Source organism: Hypanus sabinus, chromosome 2 (genome assembly GCF_030144855.1).
Source record: "Hypanus sabinus isolate sHypSab1 chromosome 2, sHypSab1.hap1, whole genome shotgun sequence".
NCBI classification, from domain to species: domain Eukaryota; kingdom Metazoa; phylum Chordata; class Chondrichthyes; order Myliobatiformes; family Dasyatidae; genus Hypanus; species Hypanus sabinus.
In genome coordinates, this window is record NC_082707.1 from 108,547,496 (window position 1) to 108,564,123 (window position 16,628).

The 16,628-nt window shown below is 41.3% G+C and overlaps 1 protein-coding gene across 8 annotated transcripts in view; it reads right to left on the reverse strand.

Annotated features, from left to right (window-relative positions):
• numb (NUMB endocytic adaptor protein) overlaps positions 1 to 16,628 on the reverse strand; it is a 279,062-nt gene that overhangs the window by 98,855 nt on the left and 163,579 nt on the right. For all 8 annotated transcript variants that reach the window (XM_059951811.1, XM_059951802.1, XM_059951794.1 and 5 more), the window contains one exon: positions 9,439 to 9,513. In XM_059951811.1, coding sequence (XP_059807794.1) covers positions 9,439 to 9,513 — 75 coding nt within the window. The remainder of the gene's footprint in view (positions 1 to 9,438; positions 9,514 to 16,628) is intronic.

Consider the following 16,628-nt stretch of genomic DNA (forward strand, 5'->3'; position numbering starts at 1 on the left):
GAACCCAGGTAACATTCTAGTAAATCTTCTCTGTACTCTCTCTATTTTGTTGACATCTTTCCTATAATTCGGTGACCAGAACTGTACACAATACTCCAGATTCGGCTTACCAATGCCTTGTACAATTTTAACATTACATCCCAACTCCTATACTCAATGCTCTGATTTATAAAGGCCAACATACCAAAAGCTTTCTTCACCACCCTATCCACATGAGATTCCACCTTCAGGGAACTATGCACCATTATTCCTAGATCACTCTGTTCCACTGCATCCCTTAATGCCCTACCATTTACCATGTATGTCCTATTTACATTAGTCCTACCAAAATGTAGCACCTCACACTTATCAGCATTAAACTCCATCTGCCATCTTTCAGCTCATTCTTCTAACTGGCCTAAATCTCTCTGCAAGCTTTGAAAACCCACTTCATTATCCACAACGCCACCTATCTTAGTATCATCTGCATACTTAATAATCCAATTTACCACCCCATCATCCAGATCATTAATGTATATGATAAACAACATTGGACCCAGTACAGATCCCTGAGGCACACCACTAGTCACCGGCCTCCAACCTGACCAACAGTTATCCACCACTATTCTCTGGCATCTCCCATCCAGCCACTGTTGAATCCATTTTACTACTTCAATATTAATACCTAACGATTGAACCTTCTTAACTAACCTTCCATGCGTAACCTTGTCAAAGGCCTTACTGAAGTCCATACAGACAACATCCACTGCTTTACCCTCATCAACTTCCCTCGTAACCTCTTAAAAAAATTCAGTAAGATTTGTCAAACATGACCTCCCACGCACAAATCCATGCTGACTGTTCCTAATCACACCCTGTATATCCAGATAATTATATATACAATCTCTAAGAATACTTCCCATTAATTTACCCACCACTGACGTCAAACTGACAGGCCTATAATTGCGAGGTTTACTCTTAGAACCCTTTTTAAGCAATGGAACCACATGAGCAATATGCCAATCCTCCAGCACCATCCACGTTTTTAATGACATTGGAAATACTTCTGTCAGAGCTCCTGCTATTTTTACACTAACCTCCCTCAAGATATTCAAGGGAATATCCTGTCACCAAGGGAATATCCTGTCAGGACCGGAAGATTTATCCACTTTTATATTCCTGAAAAGTGCCAATACTTCCTCTTCTTTAATCGTCATATTTTCCATAACTTCCCTATTCGTTTTCCTTACCTTACACAATTCAATATCCTTCTCCTTAGTGAATACTGATGAAAGGAAATTGTTCAAAATCTCCCCCATCTCTTTTGGCTCCACACATAGCTGTCCACGCTGATTCTCTAAGGGACCAATTTTACCCCTCACTATCCTTTTGCTGCTTTTCTAGTTTCTTTCTTAAGATACTTCTTATATTCTTTATATTCCTTGAGCATCTCATTTACTCCATGCTGCCTATATTTATTGTAGATATCTCTCTTTTTCCTAACCAAGTTTCCAATATCCCTTGAAAACCATGGCTCTCTCTCGAACTTTTAACCTTTCTTTTCAACCTAACAGGAACATAAAGATTCTGTACCCTCAAAATTTCACCTTTTTAAATGACTGCCATTTCCCTATTACATCCTTCCCATAAAACAAACTGTCCCAATCTACTCCTTCTAAATCCTTTCGCATATCCTCAAAGTTAGCCTTTCACCAATCAAAAATCTCAACCCTGGGTCCAGTCCTATCCTTCTCCATAATTATATTGAAACTAATGGCATTGTGATCACTGGACCCAAAGTGCTCCCCAACACATACCTCCGTCACCTGACCTATTTCATTCCCTAACAGAAGATCCAACACTGCCCCTTCTCTAGTTGGTTCCTCTATGTATTGCTGCAAAAAACTATCCTGCACACATTTTACAAACTCCAAACCATTCATCCTTTTTACAGTATGGGCTTTCCAGTCTGTGTGTGAAAAATTAAAATCTCCCACAATCACAAACCTGAGCTTACTACAAATATCTGCTATCTCCTTGTAAATTTGCTCTTCCAATTCTCACTTCCCATTAGGTGGTCTATAATACACCCCTATTAGTGTTACTACACCTTCCTCAATTCCACCCAAATAGTCTCCCTAGACGAGCCCTCTAATCTATCCTGCCAGAGCACCACTGTAATATTTTCACTGACAAGCAATACAACACCTCCCCCTCTTGTCCCTTTGATTCTATCACACCTGAAGCAAAAAAATCCAGGAATATTTAGTTGCCAATCACACTCCTCCTGCAACCATGTTTCACTAATAGCTACAACATCATATTTCCAGGTATCAATCCATGCTCTAAGCTCATCCACCTTTCTTACAATGCTCCTAGCATTAAAATAAATGCATTTAAGAAATTCTCCACCTCTTCCTCTCTGTTTATCTCTAACAGTCCAAAGAACTTTACTGTCTTTTTCTTCTTCCTTCTCCCATACACCTGTTCCTGCACTCAGGTTCCCCTCCCCCCTCATATCTATTTTAAATCCACGGGAGCCTCTCTAGCAAACCTACCTGCAAGAATATTTGTCCCCCTCCAGTTCAGATGTAAACCGTCCCACCAGAACAGGTCCCATCTTCCCTGGAAAACTGCCCAATTATCTATAAATCTGAAGCCCTCCCTCCTGCACCATGTCTTCAGCCACATGTTGATCTGCACTATCTTACTATTTCTAACGTGCACATCGCACTGGTAGCAATCCTGAGATTGCTATCCTGGAGGTCCTGTCCTTTAACTTGGCACCTAGCTCCCTAAACTCACCTTTCAGGACCTCCTCACTCTTCTTACCCACGTCATTAGTCCCTACATGGACCACGACATCTGGCTGCTCACCCTCCCTCTTGAGAATACTGAGAATTCGATCCGAGATATCGCAGACCCTGGCACCAGGGAGACAACAGACCATTCGGGATTCTCGATCTCTTCCACAGAACCTCCTATCTGTCCCCCTAACTATCGAATCCCCTATCACTACTGCTCTCCTCTTTTCCCACCTTCCCTTCTGAGCTGAGGGTCCAGTCTTGGTGCCAGAGACACAACCACTGCAACTTGTCCCTGGTAGGTCGTCTCCACCAACAGTATCCAAAACGGTATACTTATTGTTGATGGGAACGGCCACAGGGGTGCTCTGCTCTTCCTGTCTATTCCCCTTCCCTCTCCTGGCAGTCACCCAACTATCTGTCTCCTGACTCCTAGAGGTGACTACCTCCTTGAAACTCCTGTCTATTTCTGCCTCTGCCTCCCGAATGATCCGAAGTTCATCCAGTTCCAGCTCCCTAACACGGTTTGCCAGGAGCTGCAGCTGGATGCACCTTTTGCAGGTGTAGTCATCAGGACAACAGTGCTCGCCCTGACTTCCCACATACTGAAAATGGAGCACTCAACTGCCCTAACTGCTGCCTCGATTACCTACTCCTAATCTAATTAGATTTATTAAAGGAGCTTACCCGGCCTGACCTCACCTGGAGTGAAGCTCGTACTCAGCCTCTGCTCACTTTTTAAATTCCCCGGCTGATCTCAGAGGCCGACTTTCACGTGCTTGCGCAGTCCTGCCCCATTCAAATCTTGTCTCTACCTGTCCTCGCCAAAGCTGTCCCACTCTGCCTCAGTCCAGTCCGACGATGGCCGCTGTATATGGCGGTCTTTCTTTTTAAACCTTTGGTGCGCTATGTCACACGCCTGCGCAGTCTAGCCTCTTTGTCGCGATCAGTTAAAAAAACAGCTTCTCTCCGAGCTTCTTTTACCTCGTCTCTCTCCGCCTCTTGCTGCGATTTAAATAACCGTTGAAAACTTCCTCTCCTTTTTAAACCTTTGGCACGCTATGTCACACACTTGCGCAGTCTAGCCTCTTTGCTGCAATCAGTTACAAAAAACAGCTTCTCTCCAAGCTTCTTTTACCTCTTCCCTCTCTGCCTCTTGATGCGATTCTCAAACTCATCACTCCCATTTCACGCACATCTGCTCTCACCCCATCCGCCTGCCACCCCACTCGGGATGGGGTTCCCCTTGTCCTCACCTACCACCCCACCAGTCTCCAGGTCCAACATATAATTCTCCATAACTTCCGCCACCTCCAACAGGATCCCACTACCAAGCACATCTTTCTCTCCCGCCTTTCTGCTTTCCGCAGGGATCCCTTGTCCATTATTCCCCCCCCCCCCATCCCTTCCCACCGATCTCCCTCCTGGCACTTATCCTTGTAAGCGGAACAGGTGCTACACTTCCCCTTACACTTCCTCCCTCACCACCATTCAGGGCCCCACACAGTCCTTCCAGCTGAGGCGACACTTCACCTGTGAGTCAGCTGGTGTGGTATACTGTGTCCGGTGCTCCCGGTGCGGCCTTTTATATATTGGTGAGACCCGACGCAGACTGGGAGACTGTTTTGCTGAACACCTATGCTCTGTCCGCCAGAGAAAGCAGGATCTCCCAGTGGCCACACATTTTAATTCCATGTCCCATTCCCATTCTGATATGTCTATCCATGGCCTCCTCTACTGTCAAGATGAAGCCACACTCAGGTTGGAGGAACAACACCTTATATTCCATCTGGGTAGCCTCCAACCTGATCACATGAACACTGATTTCTCTAACTTCTGTTAATGCCCCTCCTCCCCTTCTAACCCCATCCCTGATTTATTCCCCCCTTCCTTTTTTTTCTCTCTCTGCCCATCACTCTTTGCCTGTTCTCCATCTCCCTCTGGTGCTCCCCTCCCCCTTTCTTTCTCCCTAGGCCTCCCGTCCCATGATCCTTTTCCTTCTCCAGCTCTGTATCCCTTTTGCCAATCACCTTTCCGGCTCTTATCTTCACCCCACCCCCACTTGTCTTCTCTTATCATTTCGTATTCCCCCCCCCCACTTTCAAATCTCTATCTTTTCTTTGTTAGTCCTGACGAAGGGTCTCAGCCCGAAACGTTGACAGTGCTTCTTCCTATAGATGCTGCCTGGTCTGCTGTATTCCACCAGCATTTGGTGTGTCCCGCTGCTTAAATCTGTCTTTTTTCAAAACTCAGCCATTTCTTCTTGGAGCGACAGAGAATAAGAGGTGACCTGAGAGGTGTATAAGATGATGACTGGCATTGATCGTGTGGATAGTCAGAGGCCTTTTCCCATGTCTGAAATGGCTTGCATGAGGGGACACAGTTTTAAGGTGCTTGGAAGTAGGTACAGAGGAGATGTCAGAGGTAAGTTTTTTTTTAAACAAAGTGTGTGGCGAGTGTGTGGAATGGGCTTCTGGTGATGGTGGTGGAGACAGATATGATAGGTACATGGAGCTTAGAAAAATAGAGGGCTATGGGTAATGCTAGGTAATTCCTAAAGTACGTACGTGTTTGGCACAGCTATGTGGATCAAAGGGCCTGTATTGTGTTGTAGGTTTAAAATGTTTTTATGTTTCTAAATTCACCAGCTCTGTCAGGTTCCAAATCTCCTTTATCTGGTCATTTTGTCCTTCCTTGTTACTGGAACGAAAGTTCTGTACTTCATGCTGATTGTCTTTAAGCACCCTCCACATGTTAGTTGTGGAATTTCCCAAAAACAAATTTTCTCGGTTTATTTATTTATTGAAGTGCAGCGGTGAACAGGCCCTTCCAGCCCTTTGAGAGTGCAACCCAGCAATCCCCCAAATTTAATCTACCAACTGGTATGTCTTGGGAACATAGAAGGAAACTGGGGCACCTGGAGGAAACCCACGCCGTTAAGGGGAGAACATACAAACTCCTTACAGGTAACTTTCCTTAGTTTCTAATACTCTCATAATTTTCCTTGCTCAAATTTATTACTCTCTTGCAATGTCTATACTTATGCTCATCTGTGTTCATCTTAAAACTTGAGTTGTGATCATTCAGGCAGTGTCCCACTGAAAGGTTAGTCACCTGGTTAGAGTCATGACCCAACACCAGAGCCCTCCTCTTGTTTAATTATCTACATATTCAAAGTACAAAGTAAATTTTATTATCAAAATACATACTACCCGAAGATTAATTTTTCTTGCGGGCATACTATCTACAGAATAGTAACCATAACAGGATCAATGAAAGTCCAGAGTGCAGAAGACAACAAACTGTAATTTCACATATAAATTAATAGCAATAACGATTGAGAACTTGTGATGAAGAATCCTTGAAAGTGAGTCAATTGGTGGAAACATTTCAATATTGGGGCTAGTGACATTAAGCCGCTTTTGTTCAAAGCCTGATGGTTGAGGTGTAATAACTGTTCCTAAACCTGGTGGTGCGAGTCCTGAGGCTCTGATGGCAACAGTAAGAAGACAGCATGTCCTGCATGGTGGAGAATCCTGATAATGGATAGTGATTTCCTATGACAATATTTCATGTAGATATGCTCAATGATAGGGAGGGCTTTATCCATGATGGACTAGGCAGAATCCATTCCTTTTGTCAGATTTTCATTCAAGGGCATTGGTGTTTCCATAGCAGGCTGTGACACAGCCAGTCAACATACTCTCCTCTATACATCTAAGGAAGTTTGTCAAAGTTTTAGATGTCATGCTGAATCTCCATAAACTCCTAAGGAAGTAGAGTAATTTTCTTCATAATTGCACTTATTGCTGGGCCCAGGACAGGCCTTCTGAAATAGTAACAACTAAGAATTTAAAGTTGCTGATCCTCCGACTAGCACATGGACTTCTAGTTTCCCTCTCCTGAAGTCTATAAATCAAGTAAATATTGATTGAAGAAGCCCCTCTGACAAATTCCGCCCCATCTACATGCCTCTTGATTTCGACTCATAAGTATTAGGTACCAGTTTTTATTCAGCTGAAGTAATCTACAACAACACTGTTGTTTTCACACCATTCTCTCATCTGCCTATGTACCTGTTTCTCCATGTCCCAACTGGGGAGGAGGAGGAGGAGGGTGTGAGAGAGTGTGAGTGTGTGTAAGAGTGTGTGGTTAGTGGAGGGGGGGGCATGTATAGCATATTCCCCTCAAATTCATTGTACTTTTCTTACTTTTGAGTTCCAGCCACATAGTCTCAGATGATGAGCCCTCCATAACATCACACAAAAAGATGCTGTGGATAGGGATAGAGACATTGAGAGAGGGACGGAATGGCTGATACAAGTATCCAACTGTTAGCAATCAGAATGCTGAGATAGACAGGAGACCACTGACAAGTCTAGTTCTCATTAGAAATAGAAAAGATTCAAGAGACAAGGGGCAGTTGATATTACTGTTCTGAAAAGTGACTGCTTTGCTAACTCTTTTAGAAAACCAAGTAAGACATAGGAAGCCATATATTTTTGCTGGAACAGGAGAAAATAACATTTAATACGAAAGAGGTTGTGCTGGTAGAGAGAATTAAGAGGAGAGAATTAAAATACAGCATACAAACAAAGGCTTGGAAGGATCACCTTTGCAGCCAGCTGAACATTATCACCTGTACAACAAAAGATTTTGAACAAGGTGGTAAAGGACTAAGAGAGTGACAGAGTTACAGTTTGAAGTTAGAGGTCCTCCATCAGGACCCACAGCCTGCAAAGCTGAATAGTTCCAACACTGTTTATTTTTAAATGTTAGCTTACTGGTATCTGTAGTTACTCTGATTTTCATGTATGAATTTGCATTGTCATCTACCCAGTGTTCAAGAATCATAATTTCACACACCCTTTCCCTTGGTGATACAGTTGTGATGAAGTAACAGTATGAACAAGTCGGGACAAATATAGAATTGTTAAAGATAGGTGCTATAGCTATTTCAAAAGTATGCTGAAAGAATGCCATAGTGAGAAGTCTATGAATGAAAGAAATCATCCACAATTTTTCTGCCAATACTCAATAGTGTAAGCCTCATGACCAGGAGACAGAAAGGAAAGTCAAGTTACTTAATATAATTATTATAAGAGAAATGAAACTAATCATTTCTGGACTTGGTTCCATTAGTGGCATTAGTTTATAAACTATCAGTAAAGCAAACTACATTTTCAGGTTTAAATTGAATCAAAGGCAGAAGTTCACCACATTTTTTATGTAAAACAATTTTTACTCTCTGATCAATGGATCATCAAAATGTACTTATAACGCAGTCTCATTACTTGTAGTGCCCCAAATCAAAACACTCCAGCTCATCATTTATGAGCTGTGGCCTACTGCTAGATTCCTCATGGAGTTCAGAAGCAAAAAAACATTTTGCTGTGGTTCACCAGCATTCATGCTAGGAAATCCACTCAAGAATCCTACATTGGTTAGACATGGCATGGAACACTAGAATTACACTTGTGTCATTATGTTTATTTTGCATTTGTGGTAGTTATTATAACTTGTTATGTTTATCCTCTTTTTATAATGTACTGTTCAATTGCCACAGAAGGCAGATTTTCATGGCGTTTATACTGTTTATGTATGCTTATGACAACAAGGTTCCTTAAGGTTTTATAGCCGGGGAAAAATAGTGGGGATTTGCTCCCACTACCTGTTAAATGCTCCTAATGGAGTACATCTCAAATAGCCTCTGACAACCAAGTCCAGGTCCTAGCTTTCATGAGTGGCTTAACAATTTCTATTGACAGGAAAAGGGGCAAAGGCAGGTTACTGGCACTTTAAAACCAGTCACATCAGCCAGAAGGGGATCATCAGCTGTGGTTGGTAAATCATCTAAGAGAAGAAAAACTTTGATTTTAAACCTCCACTGCCTTGCGGCTATATCCTCTCATTGGGAAGACTTTGGGAGTAAACCCAGAGGAAAGATCCAGAGCTGGAGTCCCTAAGGTAGCCCTACACTGACTGGCAGCTCCTGCAATGCCGCTGGTGCCAACTGTATTGGTCACTGCTATTCCTTTGAGTTCATTAGCTGCATGAAGAGGGGGAGCCTGCTGCATCAACAACAGCTTACTCTCCATATCATATTGCCCTGGCTTGTGTATCATGTAGGCAGTGAGGATAAAAAAAATCCATGGTTGACCTCAAAAAAACTCATGGCAATAAAATTAAAAGTTGAACCACTGATTTCAAAAGAGGTTGCAGGAAGGTGGAGAATAAAAGCAAAGGCAGGATTATCTAAAATACGTTTAATATTTTTATTAATTTTTGTTTTGTTTTAGCCAAATATTAAAAAAAACATTTTAATTATTTCTTAAATACTCCTAATTGTCTAGATACTCATAAGGTTTAGCCTCAAGTAGAACTGAATCAAACTGAAATCAGCTGAGTTAAATCAGAATGAAAGATGATTGATGGCATGGGGTGTGGGTAGAATGAGCAACACATTGCAGAAAACACAAGGCTAATTTGCTTTGTTTAATTTCCTCCACATTAAACAATCTGGAAATTAAAATTTAAAAAGCAATTAAAGATATTAAGAGTTAATGAAGGTTATCTCAAACTGGAAAGAAAAGCAATGCTGTGCAGAGGCTGTAGAATTCAAAAAGAAACAGACAAAAATAAACAATAAACTGACCTTTGTTTTCTCATCCACTACTCGCAGTCCATCCGCTGATACCCAGAGTACAGCCTTCACTGCCTTCTTTCCGGTCTTAAAAAGGAAAGAAAAGTAAAAATTTAGTCAAATCATTTCATTCAATCAGTGCTCTTGATGAGAAACAAGAAGACATTAGCAAGCAAGAACAGCAGTGAACAAGATCAGATTTCATGGACAGCTGGAACACCACAGATTTAAGGCACTGAAAGAGAACAGGAAAAATCACACCATTAAACACACAAAGATTTCTCACCCAATTCTTTAACTAAAATATATTTTAAAAACTGGAAGTTTCAGAACACTGACACTCAAGGAGTTACACCACTAACATGGCAGGCAGTTTTTCTCCTACTGGGGAAATAAAGCCATTTTAATTCCACACTCCCCATACACTCTTTGGTTAAATTAGATTTATTGCAATTTTAAAACATTAGGACTCATTTCTATTACCTGAGTAAGGAACATTACTCACCACCTGATAGCGGGGAACATGAATAAATGCATCTCCCAGGTTTCCTGTTGGCCCATTTCCATGGTGCACCTCCACAGACCACAGCCTCATACAGTGCTTACAAACCTTTTCTTCGAAGATTGTCAGAGACACAGGGCTCCCTATCCAGCTTGTGAAAATAGTGGAATCATTACAGAGATTGTTTTTTTTTAAATCAAGAGCCAACAAATGTATTCATATTCCATATTCCATATAAGCAAAAAAAAAGTCAACAAAATGACAAAGAAGGGAGCCCTAGATCTACAGTAATGCTGCAGAGCATATTACAATTAGAGGTCAATGCCAAGAGAAAGGAGATGGAGTGATTAAATGTGATGCAATTACTGCAAGTGAGAAACAGTTCAGTTTCCTTGAGATGGGGACTGACCAATGTCATTTGGTGATGGAAGTAGGAAGTGAAGCCCTCTAGCTCAGGTTAGCAAGCAAGTCATTAAGAGACTTCTCCCAAAGGTTTCCTCATCTTCCTTATGCTGTGTTCCATCCCACCACAAAGGTCTGGGGAATGCAATCAGCCACTGTTGAACCTGTCAAACCAAATTAATTTGAATAATTAAATTATCAAATCCTGGGAACATTTTCCAACCTGGGCTTTCCCTGTTAACTTAAAGCTGGAAGTCAGCAGGTTCTGAGCAATCAGTGCAACCACAGCCCACGGACTTCTGGATTTTAAAATTCATTAATTGCATCAGCAGGGTGAAAAACTAACTGCCCAACTATCACCTACTTTTATTTATACGGATAGAAAAGATCAATAATGAGGCAAGTTTTAGCACGGCTGCAAAGAAGCTGGAAATTTGTTTTTGACTAACGCATTTGACACACTAGACAAATTTTATTTCACTGTACCTTCAACATGGAGAAAATGATCAGAATGCCAGTCAAGTACTTTAGTATATTCTTATATTACTGAAGATCCCAGAGAATGTCTCATTAAAGGCTGAGACTTATTGAGTTAGGAGCCAATCAGCATGTCAAGTCTTGAAACCTCAAGAAGGCAGAGGTCACACACATTAATTGCTAGCCTCTGCTGTAGAATGGAACCAAATTGGTAAAATGGTCAGATTAGGAATCAAGAGACAAAAGTATAACAGGAATTAATCTGCAGAAATCACAATAAATTTTGGTCTTGTTGATGAAGGAGGAATATGGGTGAGGGGCCACAGGCCAGCTTACATGAGATGCAGCCGGTTTTTGCCCACAGGGAGAAATTCTGATTGGCAAAAGGGAGGTCACAAGTTTTCCTGAAGGGCCAGGAATCAGTACATCATAATGGCATAGAAAGAGGTTCATTCCAACTCCCTTCAGAAAGCTCAGGTTGACCATCTGCAAGAACACAGTCATTTGCAAGAATTTCCTGTTCAAAGTTTTCCCTCACACCTTTCTCATGGTTTTGAATCTTCATAACCTAGTCCTCAAATTACCTACAAATGGATAAATAGAACAATTGCTTCCTTCCAAATGCACAGCATTAGTACCTCTTAAATCTCTTCTCACATTTTATTCTCACTGTTGTCTCAGTGCTGCAACAATTCCTGCATACACTTACCATGGGTCCATCTGTTCCTCCCAGTCCTTTATAATGATACTGCTTTATTCTCCAGATGAAGGGTCTCGGTCTGAAACACTGGCTGTTTATTTACACTGTTTATTTACACTTACTCCATTAACACTGCCTGACCTGCTGAGTTTCTCCTGCATTTTGGGCTTGTTATTCTCTCTCCTGATTTTTCTGTCAATACACATTACTGCTGCATTACATTTCATTGACTTCTGTGTGTGCTCTCATGGAAACCTATGTCTAAAAACCCAAAACTACAACCTCAGTTTTAACTATACCTGCAAATAAAGAATAGTCAGCTGAATTTAAAATTTAAATTTTATTATATATTGTGTACAAGATAAAATATAAGGAAACCAAGAAACAATCTGCTGGGGAACTCAACAGATTAAATGGCATCTGTGGACTGATAACATTAACATTCCTTCCACCGATGGGGCACAACTCTGAATTCCTCCAGCAATTTTGTGTGTTGCTCCAGACTGCAGCATCTGCAATCTCATATCTCCAACATTTATCATGACATCAATTTCTGCATTTAAATCAATATATTTTCAGTGACCCTTTTACTCATTGGGCCTCAAGTCCATGAGACCACCTTCTCTGTGAGATTGATCAAATACTATCAAGATCCAAGCAAATAATATTAACTACACCCCCTTCAACAACTGTGTAACCTCAATAATTTACCTTTATCCATATTGACACTTCATTATTAATTCAACTTCTCCAAGTCTATTATCCTATGACTGTTGGTTCATAAATTTCCCTGGCTCAGACTAAATTGCCAGGAACAGAGTCTTATACTTTGCATTTATATTTAACTTCAGACCTTTAGTGCCTCCCTTGCTCTGGACAGGATTGAGTATATGACCATGAATCAGCTGAAATTCAAATAAATGTAAATATTCTGGAACCCAAAATAAATCCAGAGCACAGAAACAAGCCTTCCAGCCCAGCCCAGCACACCATGCCAAATATCAAGTACCCATCTATATTGATATCATTTACCATACTTGGCCACAGCCTGTTATGCCTTGGCAACTCACATGTTCATCCAGATGCAACGTAACGCTTAACTTTGACACTCTTCACCTCCACTCCCCTTCAGACAAATGTATTCCAGATTCCAACCACCGTCCCAGTGAAAAAAAACCCCAAATCTCCTCATCTCAAACATCTACCCTGTCATAGAAAAAGATACTTCATGGACAAATGTTTATTATTTATTTTTATTTACTCTAAGCCCATCATAATTTTATATATTTGTATCAGGTAGACCTCAACCTCTGTTCCAGGAAAACAAACTCAGCCTCCTAGTGAATTGTTCTGCCTCCTCTCCAGTGAGCTGCATATGATACTCCAGCTATGGTCGAAACAGTATATTATAGAAATCGATGGAAAGCATCCGTTAAAAGAGAATAAAAGATTGGTAGGTTTTTGCCCTGACACAAATAAACGCTAATATTTTCCATACAATCTGTTCAAGCTGTTCATACCTCCATAGAGGTACCAACTAGAGAGGATGCAATATTAGATCTTCTATTAGGAAACGAGTTAGGACAGGTGACGGAAGTGTGTGTAGGGGAACACATTGGTTCCAGTGATCATAACAACATTAGTTTCAACTTGATCATGGATAAAGATAGATCTGGTCCTCGGGTTGAGGTTCTAAACTGGAAAAAGGCCAAATTTGAAGAAATGAGAAAGGATCTAAAAAGCGTGGATTGGGACAGATTGTTCTCTGGCAAGGATGTCATTGATAAGTGGGAGGCCTTCAAAGGAGAAATTTTGAGAGTGCAGAGTTTGTAGGTTCCTGTTAGGATTAAAGGCAAAGTGAATAAGAATAAGGAACCTTGGTTCTCTAGGGATATTGGAACTCTGATAAAGAAGAAGAGAGAGATGTATGACATGTATAGGAAACAGGGAGCAAATAAGGTACTTGAGGAGTATAAAAAGTGCAAAAAAAACAATTAAGAAAGAAATCAGGAGGGCTAAAAGACATGAGGTAGCTTTCGCAGTCAAGGTGAAGGATTCTACAGGTATATTAAGAGCAAAAGGATAGTAAGGGATAAAATTGGTCCTCTTGAAGATCAGAGTGGTCGGCTATGTATGGAACCAAAAGAAATGGGGGCGATCTTAAATGGGTTTTCTAAGGAAACTGGCATGGAGTCAATGGAAATAAGGCAAACAAGTCGCGAGGTCATGGAACCTATACAGATTGAAGAGGAGGAGAAGCTTGCTATCTTGAGGCAAATCAGAGTAGATAAATCCCCAAGACCTGACAGGGTATTCCCTCAGACCTTGAAGGAGACTAGTGCTGAAATTGCAGGGGCCCTGGCAAAATGTCAGTGTCTATGGGTGAAGTGCCGGAGGATTGGAGGATAGCTCATGTTGTTCCGTTGTTTAGAAAAGGCTCTAGAAGTAATCCGGGAAATTACAGGCCGATAAGTTTGACGTCGGTAGTAGGAAGGAGTACTAAGGGATAGGATCTACAAGTATTTGCATTCACAGGGACTTAGGGAGAGTCAACACAGCTTTGTGCGTGGTAGGTCATGTTTAACAAATTGATTAGAATTTTTTGAGGAGGTTACCAGAAAAGTGGATGAAGGAAAGGCAGTGAATGTTGTCTACATGGACTTCAGTAAGGCCTCTGACAAGGTCCCACATGGGAGGTTAGTTAGGAAGATTCAGTTGCTAGGTATACATGGTGAGGTGGTAAATTGGATTAGACATTGGCTCAATGGGAGAAGCCAGAGAGTGGTAGTGGAGGATTGCTTCTCTAAGTGGAGGCCTGTGACTAGTGGTGTGCCACAAGGATCAGTGCTGGGTCCATTGTTATTTATTGTCTATATCAATGGTCTGGATGATAAGGTGGTTAATTGGATCAGCAAATTTGCTGATGATACAAAGATTGGAGGTGTAGTGGACCATGAGGAAGGTTTTCAAAGCTTGCAGAGGGATCTGGACCAGCTGGAAAAATGGGCTAAAAAAATGGCAGATGGAGTTTAATAGAGACAAGTGTGAGGTATTGCACTTTGGAAGGAAAAAAACCAAGGTAGAACATACAAGGTAAATGGTAGGACACTGAGGAGTGCAGTAGAACAGAGGGATCTAGGAATACAGATACAAAATTCCCTAAAAGTGGTGTCACAGATAGATAGGGTAGTAAAGAGAGCTTTTGGTACATTGGCCTTTATAAATCAAAGTATTGAGTATAAGAGTTGGAATGTTATGGTGAGGTTGTATAAGGGATTGGTGAGGCCGAATTTGGAGTATTGTGTGCAGTTTTGGTCACTAAATTACAGGAAGGATATTAATAAGATTGAAAGAGTGCAGAGAAGGTTTACAAGGATGTTGCTGGGACTTGAGAAACAGAGTTAACGAGAAAGGTTGAATAGGTTAGGACTTCATTCCCTGGAGTGCAGAAGAATGAGGGGAGACTTGATAGATGTATTTAAAATTATGATGGTTATAGATAGAGTGAATGCAAGCAGGCTTTTTCCACTGAGGCTAGGGGAGAAAAAAAAAACAGAGAACATAGGTAAAGGATGAAGGGGGAAAAGTTTAAAGGGAGCATTGACGGGGGGGCTTCTTCACACAGAGAGTGGTGTGAGTGTGGAATGAACTGCCAGATGAAATGGTAAATATGAGCTCACTTTTAACATTTAAGAAAACCTCGGACAGATACTTGAAAGGTGTATGGAGGGATATGGGCCAGGAGCACGTCAGTGGGACTAGGCAGAAAAATGGTTCGGCACAGCCAAGAAGGGCCAAAAGGCTTGTTTCTGTGCTATAATGTTCTATGGTTCTATATTCTCAAGAGAAGGAATTTCTACGATATGGCTTTTCAGAGCAGGTTGTGGTTGAGCCCATAGGAGAAAAAACAATCTCGATTGGGTTTTGTGTAATGAACTAGATTTGATTGGGGAGTTAAGGTAAAAGAACCCTTAGAAGGTGCTGCTCCTCCTAAAGAGTTTGAGAGGGCAAGGCTAAAATCAGATTTATCAGTATTACAGTGGAATAAATGGAATTTGAGGCAGGAGCTGGCCAAAGTTGTTTGGAAGGGGACACTATGAGGAATGACAACAGAACAGCAATGGCTGGAGTTTCTGGGAGTGGTTCCAAATGTGCAGGATAGATAGATCCCAAAGAAGAATAATTCTAAAAGGACAAAGAGGAAACTGTAACTGACAAGCCAAAGACAGCATAAAAGAAAAAGACAGGGCATATAACGTATAAAAGATTACTGGGAAATTAGAGGATTGGAAGGCTTTAAAAAAAAAACAAACATAAGGCAACTAGAAAAGCAAAGAGCAGAGAAAAGATGAAATATGAGGATAAAACAGGATACCCAAGGTAGCAATAGGGGACAAAAAATGGTGAAAATCTTATGCATTTTGTGTCAGTCTTCAATGTAGAAGACACCAGCAGTGTGTGTCAGAAAATTAAGTGTTGGGGGCAGAAGTGAGTGTAGTTGGCATTACTAAGGAAAAATGCTTGGAATGCTGAAAGGTCTGAATGTAAATGTCACCTGGGCCAGATTGGCTACATCCAAGAGGTCTGAAGGAGGTTGCTGAAGAGGTTGTTGAGATATTAGTAGTGATCTTTCACAAATCACTAAATTCTCAAATGGTTCCACAGTTGCAAATTGCAAATGTCACTCCACAATTAAAGACCATAAGATATTGGAGCAGAATTAGGCCATTTAGCCTATCGAGGCTGCTCCATCTGGAAGGAGGGAGGCAAAAGAAAAGATATTAAAGCCAGTTAACCTGGTTTCAGTGGTTGGGAAATTTTGGAGTCCATTATTAAGGATAAGGTTGCAGGGTACTTGGATGCCCATGATAATGCAAACTTTGGTTTGTTTTGTTTCCTTAAGGGTAAATCTTGCCTGACTAATCAGTTGGAATTCTTTTAGGTAATAACAGGCAAGATAATCCAAGGAGGGTCAGTAGATGTTGTTTCCTTGGATTTTCAGAAGGTGTTTGACAAGGAGTCGCATATGAGGCTCCTAAACAAGGTAAGCGCCCATGGTATTACAGGAATGAACGGATAGACGACTGGCTGACTGGTAGGAGAAAGAGAGTGGGAATAAAG